At 34.6% G+C, this 15,097-nt stretch overlaps 4 protein-coding genes across 6 annotated transcripts; 2 read left to right on the top strand and 2 right to left on the bottom strand.

Annotated features, from left to right (window-relative positions):
• Positions 1-911: 911 nt before the first annotated feature.
• On the bottom strand, positions 912-4,350 carry LOC105199921 (tRNA (uracil-5-)-methyltransferase homolog A). The gene is made up of 8 exons (XM_011167244.3): positions 3,469-4,350; positions 3,230-3,388; positions 2,980-3,175; positions 2,764-2,891; positions 2,397-2,647; positions 1,816-2,050; positions 1,404-1,596; positions 912-1,324 (listed from the first exon to the last, which is right to left on the bottom strand). The coding sequence occupies exons 1-8, from the start codon at positions 3,781-3,783 to the stop codon at positions 1,080-1,082; spliced, it is 1,722 nt and encodes a 573-aa protein (XP_011165546.1). The 5' UTR covers positions 3,784-4,350; the 3' UTR covers positions 912-1,079.
• Positions 4,351-4,499: 149 nt separating this feature from the next.
• On the top strand, positions 4,500-11,072 carry LOC105194166. Of its 2 annotated transcripts, none has more exons than XM_026130319.2 (20): positions 4,500-4,847; positions 5,061-5,191; positions 5,263-5,385; positions 5,459-5,589; positions 5,673-5,992; positions 6,073-6,236; positions 6,303-6,794; positions 7,034-7,264; positions 7,337-7,548; positions 7,626-7,889; positions 7,994-8,096; positions 8,185-8,557; positions 8,626-8,793; positions 9,025-9,238; positions 9,312-9,482; positions 9,565-9,751; positions 9,841-10,036; positions 10,132-10,270; positions 10,336-10,517; positions 10,635-11,072. In XM_026130319.2, exons 1-20 carry the CDS (start codon positions 4,744-4,746, stop codon positions 10,966-10,968), a joined length of 4,239 nt encoding a protein of 1,412 aa, XP_025986104.2. In that variant the 5' UTR covers positions 4,500-4,743; the 3' UTR covers positions 10,969-11,072. The 2 variants fall into 2 exon arrangements, with proteins under 2 accessions (XP_025986104.2, XP_025986103.2); XM_026130318.2 differs by having other exon boundaries at positions 5,459-5,604.
• On the bottom strand, positions 10,977-12,183 carry LOC105200692 (ERI1 exoribonuclease 3). 2 transcript variants are annotated; one of them, XM_011168354.3, is made up of 2 exons: positions 11,998-12,183; positions 10,977-11,831 (listed from the first exon to the last, which is right to left on the bottom strand). In XM_011168354.3, the coding sequence occupies exon 2, from the start codon at positions 11,799-11,801 to the stop codon at positions 11,073-11,075; it is 729 nt and encodes a 242-aa protein (XP_011166656.1). In that variant the 5' UTR covers positions 11,802-11,831; positions 11,998-12,183; the 3' UTR covers positions 10,977-11,072. The 2 variants fall into 2 exon arrangements, with proteins under 2 accessions (XP_011166656.1, XP_011166657.1); XM_011168355.3 differs by having other exon boundaries at positions 11,914-12,154.
• Positions 12,149-13,957, top strand: LOC105200694 (replication factor C subunit 5). The gene is made up of 8 exons (XM_026130320.2): positions 12,149-12,283; positions 12,360-12,424; positions 12,497-12,624; positions 12,699-12,861; positions 12,934-13,093; positions 13,175-13,386; positions 13,467-13,544; positions 13,617-13,957. Exons 1-8 carry the CDS (start codon positions 12,246-12,248, stop codon positions 13,757-13,759), a joined length of 987 nt encoding a protein of 328 aa, XP_025986105.1. The 5' UTR covers positions 12,149-12,245; the 3' UTR covers positions 13,760-13,957.
• Positions 13,958-15,097: the final 1,140 nt, after the last annotated feature.

The following is a 15,097-nucleotide window of genomic DNA, read 5'->3' as shown; positions in this document are numbered from 1 at the left end:
TATGACTTTGAGATAAACTTTCTACTTATAATATTTGTTCCTTCCAAGCAAATAATACTGTTCTTTGATTTTTTCATATTTTCAAAAATTTTAAGTGAGATATTTGTGTTCTATGTTGTCCACCCTATATATACAATTTTCATAACATCATTAAATTTTCATAACATCGCTGATATAAACGGACATTTACGTAACTCAGAAGATTTGAAACAGAAACTCTTGCATCATTATTTCTCCTTTTTTTTCTTTTTTTTATAATTGCGAAATACGATAAAGCTGAAAGGTAATGGAAAAAATCTTTATTTCCTACGCTGAAAATAATATAAGCTAACATCCTCAGCAACATAAATTCTGTAAAAATTAAGGTGCTGCAAATATCTAGATAATATCGATGTATTAATTCTTTTTTTTTACCATTATATATAATTTTTAAAAATTTTCTGATATTAGAGACCACTAAATTAGTAATCTATTTGGCTAAATTTAATTTATTTTTTCCATCTAATTCAATGACAAACAAAAAACTATAATTATTATTATTATTATTATCTTAGGTATATGGGAGATGAGGATTAAAACCCGGGATCTGCCACACTAGTTAGCCGCTCCTAAACAGAGTCATGCGTCATCCCAATACTATTATATAATTATCTCTTTATAATATTTCCATTTAAATATTACATTAAGTCGTTCAAACGAAATTTATTCAAATATATTAAATAATACGCACATAAAAATATTTGAGGTTCTATTTAAACTATGTTTATATACATCATTATTATTATTACAATATTAAATAAAATAATTATTCAGACATATTATAACTTATCCAAATTATATTATAACTTACCCAAGAGGACAAACAATTATTGATTTTTCTTTTTAAAGAAACACGATATATATAATCATTCTTTTTTTTTATCAAAAATGTTGATAAAATTTATCAGCAATTTTCTACCTGTGTCCACTTTCTAAAAATACTCTAATATACATGTATACACTCTCACATACAATGGAAGAATATACAAATATTCTTTTAAGTTTTCTTTTAAGCTTTATTCCAGATTTTGTTGGATAGTTTATTTGTTTAATTTCATTGCCTTCGATAACCTTTCAAGGCATAATATCAATTCGCAATGTTTAGTGTGAGGAAACATGTCAACCGCAATGGCCTTTACCGGTACCAAAGGATCACCAAGATATTGCTTGGAACTAGGTCGGGCTAAGTCTATTAAATTTTTCGTGGCAGCGTGAGGATCACAAGATATATACACCAATCTGTCCAGCTTTTTTGACTTACGTAATGTCAATAAAGCTTTTTGATCTAGAAAAAGTCAACAGATAAGCTAACATTTCTTTATAATGTCGACATTTTAAATGTTATTTATGTAATGACAACTTACGTAAGCCAGCTCGTGGGGGATCTACAATGGCAATAATATTGGATTTTGTTGTCCTATAAATGACAGGCAACAAAATGTCCTCCGCCTTTCCAACAAAAAATTCACAATTTTTAATATTGTTTTTGATAGCATTTTCTTTCGCGTCTTTTATAGCGTCAGGAATAATGTCCACCCCTAATACTTCGCCGCAATGCTGCAATAATAAATTTGCAATAATATATTAGATTGTCGGAAATCATGATGCATTTTTAAATATATATATATATATATATATATATATATATATATATATTATATACACACACATATACATATATAATGTAAAAAGTAAAAATACGTCATGACTTTTCTGACAACCCAATATACATTTACAATAATAAGTCTTTAAAATTTCAACAATAATTAATCATACTTTCGAAAAGCAAAGACCTATGGTTCCGGTACCGCAACATACGTCAAGTAATGCCGTATCTAGCGTAGGTTCGGCAAGATCAATCGCTGCCTTGTACAGGACTTCCGCTCCCAACGTATTGACTTGAAAAAATGCTTGAGGTGAAATTCGAAACTTCATTCCAAGTAATGTTTCTTCTATATATTCTGTTCCGCTAATGTGATGTAAGGTATCGCTACTTTTACCGCCAATACTTCTACAAAATTATATAAATTAAAAAATATATACTTGTTTCTTGTAGCATTGTAGTGCAGAAAGTTATGCGTTTGCTCTTTATAATATTTTGATATTTTCTTTTCTGATTGAATCGTCGCATTGTAACGATAACGACTGCATTGTAGATCCCGTATATCAGCTATTCAACTTTTCAAAATATATGTTTATGATGACATTGACATATTTTATAAATGCTTGTACTTAGTTTTTTGCAGTGTCGAGCAATGTAACACTGTGTCATAGTTAGAACTTTGGACACAGTGTTACACTTGTTAGAAAACAAGCACTAACACATGTAATATACTTTTTCATCATTATATACATACTTCTTATCTATTGTTTGAAAATACAACGAGGTGACATGAGCCTGGGCACCTTCTCCAGTTTCAAAAAATGTTCTCAGCTCGGATTTTAACTTTTCTAATTCAACAGTATTTAGATCTTGAGGGTGTATTCCTATTATTAACATCAGATGATTGGCACGAGTAACTCGAGCGGTAACTTGTCTCCAGTATCCACTGTGATCTACTGGATTAAAAGGCTCTAAGTTTGACTCACATATGAATGTTTCTAGTATCTGAAACAACAATTATATATGTATAAAAAATAATTATACATGTATAAACATATTTTAAATTCTAAACTCCATCCATCCATCTCTGGCATCTAAAAAAATCGACAATTGAAATTTACTTTTACAGCAATTTTCATGTTTTCTGGAATGTGACAAAGATCGTCAATAGGTCCAACTGCTGTGGAACCTGAGGCATAAGTCGATAGTCTAAAGCCAATTATAATTTTGCTCTGTTCGCTGTCTTTACCTGTATCATTAAAAAAAATGTAAATTGAGTTTGACAAAGATTTGAAGATTTTTATATCTTCGTATCAAATCTGATAAGAAATACTCACCGACTGTAAATTCGCATTTATTTCTATAAGCCTCGGTAACATCTACTGAAAGTATATTCTGCAGTTTGCAAGGTAATCCATCATATAACTTTTTTTGTGAATTTATCCACTCTGTTAGTGAATATTTACTTTCTGTAAGCATTTTCTGACCAATTTTGATCAGGATAGATCTCATTTCCTTCTGTTTGAATTCCAGCTAAAAATAACAGAGGTTTGATACTTTCCAACAAGGATGCAATAAAATCCTTACTTGATCTAGATATGGCATGTTCCACAAAGGAGTAGTAATGAATTTGATTCTATCCTTAGGAGAACAGTTTGGATCCTCAGTGTCAGTCTTTAAACGTTTATTGCTAGAATCTTGTTCCAACTTTCTTTTCACAAAAGGATCCGGAGCTGGTTTAGCTATCTAAACCAAAAGAACAAGTATTAAAACAATTTATTTAATTTCATGGAAAGAACCCTGCTTTGAGGAATGATTAAAAATACCTGTGCTGTAAGTGTGCTGTTTTTCCACAAAATCCCATTTATAGTGGATATTGCTCGTTGTCGGCACTCCTCACTTCTGAAGCTTACATACAACCAACTGTTGTGAGTCTTCCTGAGCGGCTTTACCTTGCACGATTGCAATTCCAGCTTTTCATTCAGGAGCTTTTTGAATTCGCCAATTCCATAATATTTTGGCAGACCGCGAACTTCTATTTTGTACTTCTCAGAAGTAAAATCGTCTCTCTCGAGATACGCATACGGATTTTTCTCATTTTCCACGTTGATTATTGTTTCCGTAGCGTTTGTATCAGCCATTGTTTCAATTTCTTCAGATCACAATCACTTTAATTCGTTAAGTTCCAGGATAAATTGTACCGCTAGACTCGCTTAATTTTCCCTACTTTATATTTTTACAGTTTACTCTAATCATAACAAAACTTAATTCTGAGCGCAATTAATCTTAAGTAAATGCTTAGCTGTTAACCTACTAAACAATTGCGATTAATAATAAAATTGAGCAGGAAGCACATGTCCTCTTTCCAAACACCTGGAAATGCTGAAAATAGAGGTTAGAACGCATGCTTATACGAGCCATAGGTCTGTTCTGTTCTGTTCTTTTCACCTGCACTTCTTGCTACACCACCCATCTTTTCTCTTTTTCTACTTCAATTGAAGCAAAAAGGAAACAAGATTAATAGTGCAAGAAATTCAGAAAAGAACAGATTTCTATCAAACCGCATTCTCATAGTCGACTCCAAACATTTAATATTGCTACATGTAAATAAAGATATTTTAAAAAGAAATTTTCTGAAAATCGTTATAGCTTCTTCGAGGCTGCAAAGTACGATCGCGAGTCCTCCATTCAAAGGTTCCGAGATCAAAGTCTCGTTTGCGAAATCCGCGATGAGAAATTCCAAGGAAGAAGCTCCACGAGACCATACGAGACGACGCGACGACTTTGCCGCCGAATTTCGCAACGACGTTCGCCAGTAGATGGCGATTAAACGTAAGGCGTCGACAGGATGATAAACTACGTCGCGACCTTCGAGTCCGTGTCCAATCGTCGGTGACCTCCGAGACTTTTCAAATTTAAACTGCAAAATCGATCGGCTGTTACTTTTTAAAGCCCAGGTTGTGATCACGGATGCTTGGACCGGAGCAACGCGGGGGTACACGTGGTCGCGAGACAATAGAAGGCCGCTGATTCGTCCGCTTCACGAATTGTCGCTCATCGGTGCCGTCACTGTTCGCCGCGTTCATGACAAAGGACTTACGATGTTTACACCCACGATCAAGCCCAAAGATCACAGCGGGCTGAACGTTACCGTGATGAATACACCACGACCACAGGCGACGTCCACAGTACGCCGGAAAAGCACGTACGTTTCCTTCGGGCGTCCTCTGAAAGAGACGACTCTCGCGAATCAACAGGCGTTCCGTTAGAGCCCTTCCCTCTTGAGCGTCACTCACTGTTCAAACAGATTCTTTCATCTAATACTCGCCCTTACGCCTAATCGCATGGACTGCTGACTTTATACTGTTGATTAGGTAATATTTATCTAATTCGATTCTTAAAGATGTCTTTTCTCCAGTTTGGAGAGCAGATTCAATGATAGGCACTTGGGTGAGAAGGGTAAGCGAGATCTACAAGACTTATATGAGCATGAGTTGATACAGAAAGAGGATACTTCTTCGTTGGGTCTTCTTGACGATAATATGTCAGGTAATAAGATTCTTTAAGAGCATTTATGAGCCAACTCAATGAATTGCATTAACATATGATATCACTGACAGTTCTCACAAACATGAGTACAACAGAGGACGATCAAAAATTGAATTGTCCCAATATAGATGATCTTGAATGTGCCAGAAGACTTCTTCAGAGGTGCAGCGATACAAAGATCTCTTTAACCACAGGTAAATAGAGAAAAGAAATGTACCTGTACAGTATCTGTTTGTCTAGAGATAATCATGGGAACAACTGTTTCAGATACAAACAAAGAAAATAATGCCAACGTGCAAAATGTAACAGGCATTACACAGGCATCAAACCTTGTACCAACTTACATGTCTGATTGTGGAGTGGACAAGGAGCACAGCACAAATCATTCAATGAGTAAAGTTAGTTCAACTAGTGTAAGTATTTGTGACTTACATATCTGATTTCAAAGAACAGAATATATTTTTTAAAAACTAAATTTCAGATTGCTTTTGAACCCAGTGAAATAACGGCGCGTTCATCTGGAGTCAGCAGTAGTGCTAAAGGACAGTCTCCTATAAGCAAGACTATCAATCACTACAGCTTTAATGAAGATGATATAATGGCACAGATTAACAACGAGATGATGGCAGAGGTCAATAACGAAGAATTTGTATCTGGTTCAAAATTGGATGAACAATTTTTTGATGAGACTTACTTGCGACAAAATCGCACATATTGTACGCCAGGCACGAATACAGAAAAGCAGAAGCTGGATTTTAGTTCTCTTTCTGGTATCATTGGAGAACTGAATTTAACAGTAGAGTTTGTATATTTTTGTGTGCGTATATACATATGTATATTATGTATAAAATACATATAATAAAACAATGTCTAAACTACAGATCTTGTGGGCGGAAAGTGTCTGTTGGACAATATTTTGAACGTAAATCTGACGATATAGAAATGTTGGGAAATAATGAAAAAATAAGACCAAGCTTTGTTTTGGATACTCCTGCAAAAATAGGAAAATTACCAGCATTAATTGAATCGACTGTCTTGACAGATGGTAATTACATAGTTTTTAATTAAATTAAGTTAAATTTTTCCTTATATATAAGGGAATATATTGCAGCAACAGCATTAACGGAATCGTCAGAGAAAGAGCCTAGAAGAGATGTAGATGAAAACAGTATCATAAGTTTAAGCACTATTGTTAATACTTTACAAGATTTCAATAACGGAACGCCGCGGCGACTTGTCGATCAACTTCTAATGGCACAAAAGAAGAAGAAAAATAATACAATAATTCAAGACGACGCGAGAAAAGAAACTTATACATTGCCGTCCAATAAAAAGTCTGTCCTAGCAATGTCTACTAGAAACACGAACAAATATGATGATATTAATGTGGAAAATCGTTCGGTTAAACTGTCAATAGATAGTCAAATTAAAAATATAACTGGAGATGAAATTGTTGATCTAAAGCAGGAGCGAACAAGAGTATCATTTGCTCCAATTAAAAATGTGAAGGAAGCTGAATCCTTCGCAAATGTATCTAAAAAGAATATATTAAAGAAGGATGCATGTAATGAAAATTCAGTATCTTCGTTTAATCAAGACGTAGGTAAGTAAATAGTTGAGATTTTGTTAATAATCACTATATTTGTTTTTTGTTTTTTTTATTAAATAATATACTAACTTCAATATATACATTTATATATATATATATATATATATATATATATATATATATATATATATATATATATATATATATATATATTACATATATTTAACTTTAATATGAAACAAGATATTAAAACTTTAATATGTAAATATTTTAATAAGTGACTAACAATTTAGGTGTATCATCAACATCAGATCTTAAATTTTCTTTACCAAATTCTACACTACCATGCAATGACAAATTGACTACATTATCCAACATACCATTTAAAATGTCCAAGAGTTTTGACGAGGAAAGTTATAGTGATTTGAACATACAAAGCAAAGAAGCAATAAAAGAAAGATCTAATATGACAAGTTTATCGCTTGAAATGAACACAAATGTGGAAAGGCAGCCTGATTCAAGCAGTATAATTCATTTATTTATCAACTCATTATCTCATATGACAGATATAACAAGGTTTTCTCTTAATTTTTCAGAAAATGTCATTCTTGGCAAGAATACAGAACAATTCTGCAATTGTATTATTGGTATGCTGAATGAAGTTAATATAGAGCTTATAAACAATGGAGATAGATGGATCACCTATATGATTAAGCTAGTTGAAGTCGTAGGAGATATACAAAATATTGAATTAAATCTACCCTCGGAAGCAATTTTAATAAAGCCTAATGGGATCCGATATACAAAGGTATAATTCGGTATCGACTAAAAGTAATAAGTTGTTTGTATCAATAATTATTAAATATTGAACCATTTTTTTTTTAGATTGAAGTGAAAGTAACACAAATATGCAAACCAATATTTGTAGTATTAAAGATATTTTTATCAGATATGGTGGCAAAGTCAAAATGGTCCATGAAACATATGATCTTTGTTAATCCAGAACAACTTGAGCTCGATATCACATGCCCTTCTAACAAAGAGGAATTAGATTTTCAATACATTGTAGATGAAACTACGAAAACTCTGCCTATAACACTGCATAACAAAAACAACGTTGATGTGCCTGTGAAGCTTGATATATTACATGTGAGATTAGAATCTAATGAAATACAATTAGATGAGTTATTAAAAAACTATATACTTATAACTTTCATAGAATATATTTTTAACTATAATTTTAACTTTTTTAGAATGAAACAAAAATGTTCAGTATTGATGGACCAACACATTTAATACTCAAACCACTTGAGAAATTTATCTTTAATATAAAGTGTGAAAAATCGCGATCAATGGGTAAGTACTTCTTTTTGCGTAATAAATATACTTTTCATATACATGCGTTCTTCTATTCTTAGAAAAGTGAGAAAGTTTTGTTTAACAGATTCTCCCCAAAAACAATCACAACATTGGACGGACAAACTAATTATATATGTACAATACAAAGATGATACTGTATTATTCAGAAAAGAAGTGCCTCTTTACGCACAAATAGGTATTTGTAGAATTCAAGTTATTAACACAGAAATACCTATAATTGTCCCAAGGCAGCACGGCAAATTGCTAAATATCATTAACTCGGGAAATGTAGCAACTCATGTATCTGCTATTGTTGTACCAATTGAAGGACACCCAAACATGACGCAAGAATTTTTTATAAAACCAGATAATATATTTTTGCAAGTTGGAGAAAAAAGTTCATTTTTAATTGTACATAAACCACAATTTTTAGATGCAAACTCCATTAATGATGAAAGGTGACGATCATAATTTATAAATTATAAATGTATTTCTTTACCTTATTTATTTATTGTTATTTCTCAAGATACGCCAAAATTAAGTTGGTTGCCGGGAACAATGTTTATCATTACATCATAAGTACCGAGCAAAAATTATTAGAATCAGAAAAAGAAAATTATTTGCGTTGCCATACGCCTAATAATGTTGTATCTCTAAGTCCAGCAACATCACCACAAAGTATTACCTCTAATAAGTAAGTATTTATGTATTTATACACGTCTAACAATCATGTATATCAGATGACAACACAAGAAAAATATCAAGATGTTTCTGAGCGTTGTCAGGATTCAAACTTAGGTCCTTTCTTTCTTGAACGTTCACCCTACTACCGAGTCACTTGCCGAGTCCTTTTTTGATGCTTTTGTGTTTTGCCTGAAAATCTTACCAACTATAATAGTTACTAATAATCTTTCTTTATTTATAGATCTGGACTTTGCGATAGAAATTCACCAATTAGTACAGTATCTAGTTTAGCTGTAGCAGGAAATATCATCCCGATTAGAGCTACACATGCTGCCCTGGTCTGGAACAGTGTAAAAACAGGAAAAAGTGAGACTAAAGAATTTACGATTCGTAACACGAGCAACAACAAGGTTAAAATTCAAATAGACATATGTGACGACAGTAAGAGCTTTAAGGTATTGTATATATATAAATTTTTTTTACTTATAAAGAAAAAAAGAATTTGTATCATTAAATATCTATATATAGTTCCTCGGGGACAAACAAACTATCAACACAAGCATGGTACTGGCAATGCAACGCCAAGAAAGTAAAACGCTTGCAGTCGCGTTCAGTCCATACAATGTAGGTCCAGTAGTTGGAAAAATTACTATTAAGCATTATACAAGAGAGAGTAGCGATTCTCAACAGTATAAAAGAGTAAGTAGATTTATTACTAATTTTAATCGTTTTAACTTTTTAATAAATGTATAGAGGTAGTATTTATAATTTAAATTGGTAGATACCTTTGTATGGATACGGCGGCTGCAGCAAAGTGAAAATCTCAAGTACATTTAAAGATGCGAGTGGAAAAATATGGCTGCCACTTGGCAATTTGTATTCTGAAACTACAACTTTGAGTGCAAATATTACATTGGATAATATAGGCGATTTACCATCATTCGCCAAAATCACGGTTATACCAAAAGGTTTGATTAAACTTATTCCTTTATTTTCTATTTATGCATTATCATTTTTATATGAATTATATAAAGACGAACATATTTATATATTACAGTTATTTCTCCAACACTGGATTCTAGTTGGCATGTAAATCCAAAAGAAGTAATACTTAATGCTAAAGAATCTCGACAAATAGCAATACAGTTTCATCCGAAGAAAGATTTCGCGTTATTGCAACGTTCGGAAGTGTCGCACGTTGCAACAATAAACGTTATACATGGTGATGAACCAACCCGCTGGCGAATCCGAAGGTAAAAAAATTATATATTAAAAAAAAATTTTTTTTTTAGACAAAGACATTTAGCGGCTTTAATTTTCACTGGAAAATGTGTACTCTTTTTCTCAGATTGTACAATAAAATAAAAGAGTCGGGTGAATTAACGGGAAATGAAAGTGAGGCATTCAAGAATATTGTTCATCCAATATGTAAAGCTTTTCCTGAGGAGCAATTAATTTCTGGTTTAACGTCAATTCGCGATCCTATTGTAAGTATGTACAATTATTTATCCCAATTCTGTTTATGTAATAATGATAGCATGTATTTAAATAGCAATATCTAAGTGATTTGTGCACCGGCGTTCATCAGTATGAGATAATGCTCACAGTGGAAGCATGCGCGGATGATACTTTGCCTGTACATTATGATACTGATGAATCAGAGTTGTATCATTCTCTAGTAAGCGATACTACTCATGTAGACGAAGCAGGTGGAGCAAGTTTTTTCGCTTTTCAGTAAGAAATTTTTATTCATTTAAATATTCTTTTCTAATGTACATATTTCTTATTATTCTTTATATTAGTTCTTGATAAAGTGTAATTTTCTTGTTAATATAATATTTTATTACACAGAACCATGGTAGAACACGAAGTTCAACATGCTGAATCGCAAGGAGATCAATTCACTGTAACTCCGTCCACCATTGTTCTTAGTCCTCCAATACAGAATGAAGCAACTGTAACTATTCTTAGCTTTTCCAAAGTGGCTGAGCCATTCCAGACCAGTCTATCGAATTCAGACAACTTCAGTGTTGTTCCTGCAGAAGGAATGTTACCCAGTGGAAAGAGCTTTCGTTTAAAAATACAATGTTCACAGAGAATAGAACGTAATATGCAGGCTGTACTTGAGATTTACACAGAGAATAATAAGCAGGATGTGTTGATCAAAGTCGTCGTGAGGCGATAATAATCAAGTTTTTTATGACAATCAGAATATTTATTTATGTAATTATTGTAACTGAAGAATTTTACAAAAATCATATTTTATTAATGCAGACTCATTTCTAACAATCATGTGTTTTTCTTCGATACATTCCTCGCCACCTCAGTCTGTTCGTAATGTCTAAAATTTATCGCAGAAGTTGTTAACGACGAAGTAATTTTAAATTGTGTGTTGTATTTCTCTTTCAAAGCTAGCATTATTGAAATCATATTTTTCACATCGTCGATACCTGAATGTAAACGTCCCTTTAGTGGCATGTTTAATCGTGCAAGCATGTCTTTCAAGCTTTTCGGATAATACCCAGTGGATTCGCAAAACATATGCTTTAGATCTATCCACTGTTTAAACTGATCCGGTGGAGCAATGCCATCTAAATCGCACTGATTCGGCAACATGGTTTTCAAATCCCAGTTGCCGCACGTGACGAACGAGCTTTTTTCAGGTCTGTCAAAATATCCTCTTTTAGTCAGCCACTCGCAAAATATCGGGAATACGTCCACGAAGTAAGGCTGACCGTCCACTGTCTCCTGCATGATTCCAGTCAATTCCGTGCAAAATGGTGTGAGGGTCGGATGGACTCTAGGTTTCACATACGAGTGAAACATGTCTTTCAGCTTCCAATCGTGGGTGGACAGCACCGCGCACGGTAGCTCGATGATCTCCTGTGGTTTGATCACCTGATACCTTTCACATGTGGCCTCGAAGTCTAGCACCAGGAGATACTCGAACTTTTGCACCATGTCGCAGGAACGATTGACCATCATTCTGGGAAATCTTCGAAGAACTTGATGTGCCATATTTACCTCCCGTACGAGCGATCCATGTCCCTGTGTAATTTCCAAACAAAATAAGTTTTACATCTAGCCTAGTTCGCCCTTTATTTATTCAGTTTTTCAGTAACCTCATTACTTGTTTGTTTAATCAATTGTGAAATGAGTTTTTCGCGAGACTAACTTTCGTACAAAGTACGCCGTATTATTATTGCAACGTTACCCGATTTTATTGCAAACTAATGCAACTCTGTGACTGCTGAGACAAGATTGAGTTTGCAGTTTGCAGTTTGCACATGAATAGACGTGCGAAACAATTTCTTTATGTTTCTGAAGCACATGCCGCGCAACACGTCGGAACTGTCATCGCCATATTCTGCGCGTCGTAATTGGCAAAACGCGCGGCAAGAAACTAACCTTCAAATTGTTCAAACGGTTCGAGGTATTCGGAGCCGGTGATTCTACGACACAATGACATCCAGCAACGAACAGCCTGTAAATTTGCCATGGTGAGTACGGCGACACTCGAGACACTCGATCCGGGAGCACACCTCGATCACAGAACTGAGAATCTTTTTATTTCAGGGTCGAAAAGTATCGTCCCAAAAGCCTGGACGAGCTTATTTCTCACGAGACGATAATAAAGACGAGTAAGTAAACGACGATAAGTAAACAACGTAACGCGTTTTATTGTTCGCTAAACAAAGAACTGCTTGTTACAGTAAACAAGTACATTGATGAGAATCAGCTGCCACATCTTCTTCTGTATGGACCACCTGGAACAGGAAAGACCAGCACCATACTGGCGTGTGCTCGTAAACTCTACACTCCAGCTCAGTTCAATTCGATGGTTGTGTATTTATCGTTCAATAATTTCATATCTCTTTGTTAGTGCCTTCTAAGCTTTACTTGTTGTATGTTTAGGTGCTAGAATTAAATGCTTCCGATGACAGAGGCATAGGTATTGTGCGAGGTCAGATCCTGAGTTTTGCCAGTACAGGCACCATGTACAAATCTAAGTTCAAATTAATTATTCTGGACGAGGCCGACGCTATGACAATCGACGCTCAGAATGCACTCAGGAGAAGTAAGTGTTATCTCGATACTTGTATGTAGATTGCTGATGTAAGATGTTTTACATCTTTGGTATTATTTACAGTTATTGAAAAATATACGGATAATGTGCGTTTTTGTATCATATGCAACTACCTCAGCAAAATCATCCCAGCTTTGCAGTCTCGTTGCACCAGGTTTAGGTTTTTACCTCTTGCAGCGGAGCAAATAATGCCAAGACTGAATCATGTCATTGAAGCGGAGAAGTGAGCGAGAATTTATTTGATATGTAATCACATAATTTGCACGTTTGTTCTGAGATCTTCGACTGATGAAAAATTTTGCAGATTACAAGTTACGGAGAATGGAAAAGAAGCGTTAATGACCTTGAGCGGCGGCGACATGAGGAAAGTAATAAGCGTGCTTCAAAGTACGTGGTTTGCTTATGGTGCTGTGAACGAAGAAAATGTATATAATTGCGTTGGACATCCATTACCAAGCGATATAAATAGTATTGTAAACTGGCTGCTGAACGATTCCTACGACACATGCTACAAGAGTATCCTTTTACAATAACAGAGATTTTACACATAGGGCTTTATATTTGACTTATATCATCCTTAATGTATTATTACGCAGAGATTCAACAGCTGAAGTTAAATAAAGGACTTGCGCTGCAAGATATATTAACAGAAATTCACTCGTGTGTAGTTAAAAGTACGTACCGTATTTTAATGCGTATGAACGCGAAATGTTTATGATTATTATTAATAAAACTTTTTTTTTCAGTTGATTTTCCAGATCCGATATTTATCGATTTACTATGCAAAATGGCAGAGATAGAGAAAAGATTAGCTTCCGGATGTCGCGATGCTATTCAAGTAAATTCTCTCATATCTGCATTCTACAAAGTTCGCGATATCGAAACGTGATATCTTGTATCATGTGAGATAATTGAAAGATATTCTATTTTGTCATCAAATCAAAAAATACTGAGTATTATTTCTTAAAATAAAAACTTGTTCGTCGTATATTTATGCATATTACATTAGTAACATGTAAATAATGAAAGTATTTTTAATATTTTAAAATACAAATACGAGTAAATGAATTTTTAAGCATCTCCCGCATGTAAGATAACAGCCCTTATTTTTCTGAAAATATTTGATAAGTCCACCAGAGAAATCGCGTATCATAATAAAAACGTAATAAAATTGTCAGTATAAGATAAAAAGTGATCAGATACAAAAGCGATCGATATGTAACTCCGTTCTCCGTAACTTTTCGAAAATAATAGAACTATAAAAGCAATGTATATCTTAGATATAAATTATAATGCGAGATTGCTATCGTCGCCCGGTTCCTCCACTTAATTGCATTTTAGCGTGCGCCTTATCGGCGACACACAAAAATCTAAAAATATCCCGTCAAAGTGTAAGTCGCGAATCAGTCGAGTCACCATCGATTCCTCGTGTCATAAATTACAATCCCCCTCTCCTCCCGCTTGCCGCCGCGTCTCCTCCTACCCTTCGGGATCGTGATGATCTCCTTACGTGCGCGGAAAAGTGCAAACTTCATTCAGGAGATGATAACTTTCACGAGCAGACAGCAAACACGGAGCGGAGCGGAGCGGACCGGGGGTGGAACTCCACGGCGCGGCCGGGTTACAAGCCTGCAATCAGTGTATTCCGTACTCTTGATCTTGCAAGCGGGACCGACAGTAGCCCGACAAATGCCGTCCAATCAGCACGCGATCGTTCGAGCATCACGTCGACGGCGAACCACATCGAAACTTCGAGCATGCGAGCCTCGTGTAAAGACCGCCCATGTACCCTCGTTGAAATTTAAGACTGACCGCACATAAACGTTACTCCTCGCATTGCGCGTGGAAACCGTACGACAACGCGCGTAACTGAAATATCCGAGCTCGATTTAACTGAAAGTTTTCGCGAAAACGTAGAAATCGTTCGCAGATGAGGTTGATATTGCAAATATAAACGAACTCGCGAAATAAACTGACGGCAGATTTCATGAAGTAAAGTCTGTTTCGTTCGAGAAAAAAAAAGAGATTGGTTGCAGTAAAAAAAGATCTGTGTGTGGTAGTTAAATTTCAGTTGTAACGTCTAGATAGCTAAAACTGTAACGGCATAACTAAATTTAATTAGTTATTGGCGTTATAGGTAAGGTATAAAAATTTAGCTATGGTAGCAGGCACTGCAACCATTAATTGTTATTTCACTATAGGGAGATACAAGTTTTGTTTCTGATAA

Source organism: Solenopsis invicta, chromosome 7 (assembly GCF_016802725.1).
Source record: "Solenopsis invicta isolate M01_SB chromosome 7, UNIL_Sinv_3.0, whole genome shotgun sequence".
Classification (NCBI taxonomy): Eukaryota; Metazoa; Arthropoda; class Insecta; order Hymenoptera; family Formicidae; genus Solenopsis; species Solenopsis invicta.
This window is presented reverse-complemented; position numbering and strand designations above follow the sequence as displayed.

Coding starts and splice junctions, on each gene's coding strand:
- LOC105199921 (XM_011167244.3), bottom strand. CDS start 3,783: ATGGCTGATACAAACGCTACGGAAACAATAATCAACGTGGAAAATGAG. Junction 2,892..2,979: donor TAAATGCGAATTTACAGTCG/GTGAGTATTTCT, acceptor TTAATGATACAG/GTAAAGACAGCGAACAGAGC. Junction 2,051..2,396: donor TTTCAAACAATAGATAAGAA/GTATGTATATAA, acceptor ATAATTTTGTAG/AAGTATTGGCGGTAAAAGTA.
- LOC105194166 (XM_026130318.2), top strand. CDS start 4,744: ATGTTTACACCCACGATCAAGCCCAAAGATCACAGCGGGCTGAACGTT. Junction 5,993..6,072: donor GAACTGAATTTAACAGTAGA/GTTTGTATATTT, acceptor TCTAAACTACAG/ATCTTGTGGGCGGAAAGTGT. Junction 8,097..8,184: donor TGAAAAATCGCGATCAATGG/GTAAGTACTTCT, acceptor TTTGTTTAACAG/ATTCTCCCCAAAAACAATCA.
- LOC105200692 (XM_011168354.3), bottom strand. CDS start 11,801: ATGGCACATCAAGTTCTTCGAAGATTTCCCAGAATGATGGTCAATCGT.
- LOC105200694 (XM_026130320.2), top strand. CDS start 12,246: ATGACATCCAGCAACGAACAGCCTGTAAATTTGCCATG. Junction 12,425..12,496: donor CGAGACGATAATAAAGACGA/GTAAGTAAACGA, acceptor TGCTTGTTACAG/TAAACAAGTACATTGATGAG. Junction 12,625..12,698: donor CAGCTCAGTTCAATTCGATG/GTTGTGTATTTA, acceptor TTGTATGTTTAG/GTGCTAGAATTAAATGCTTC.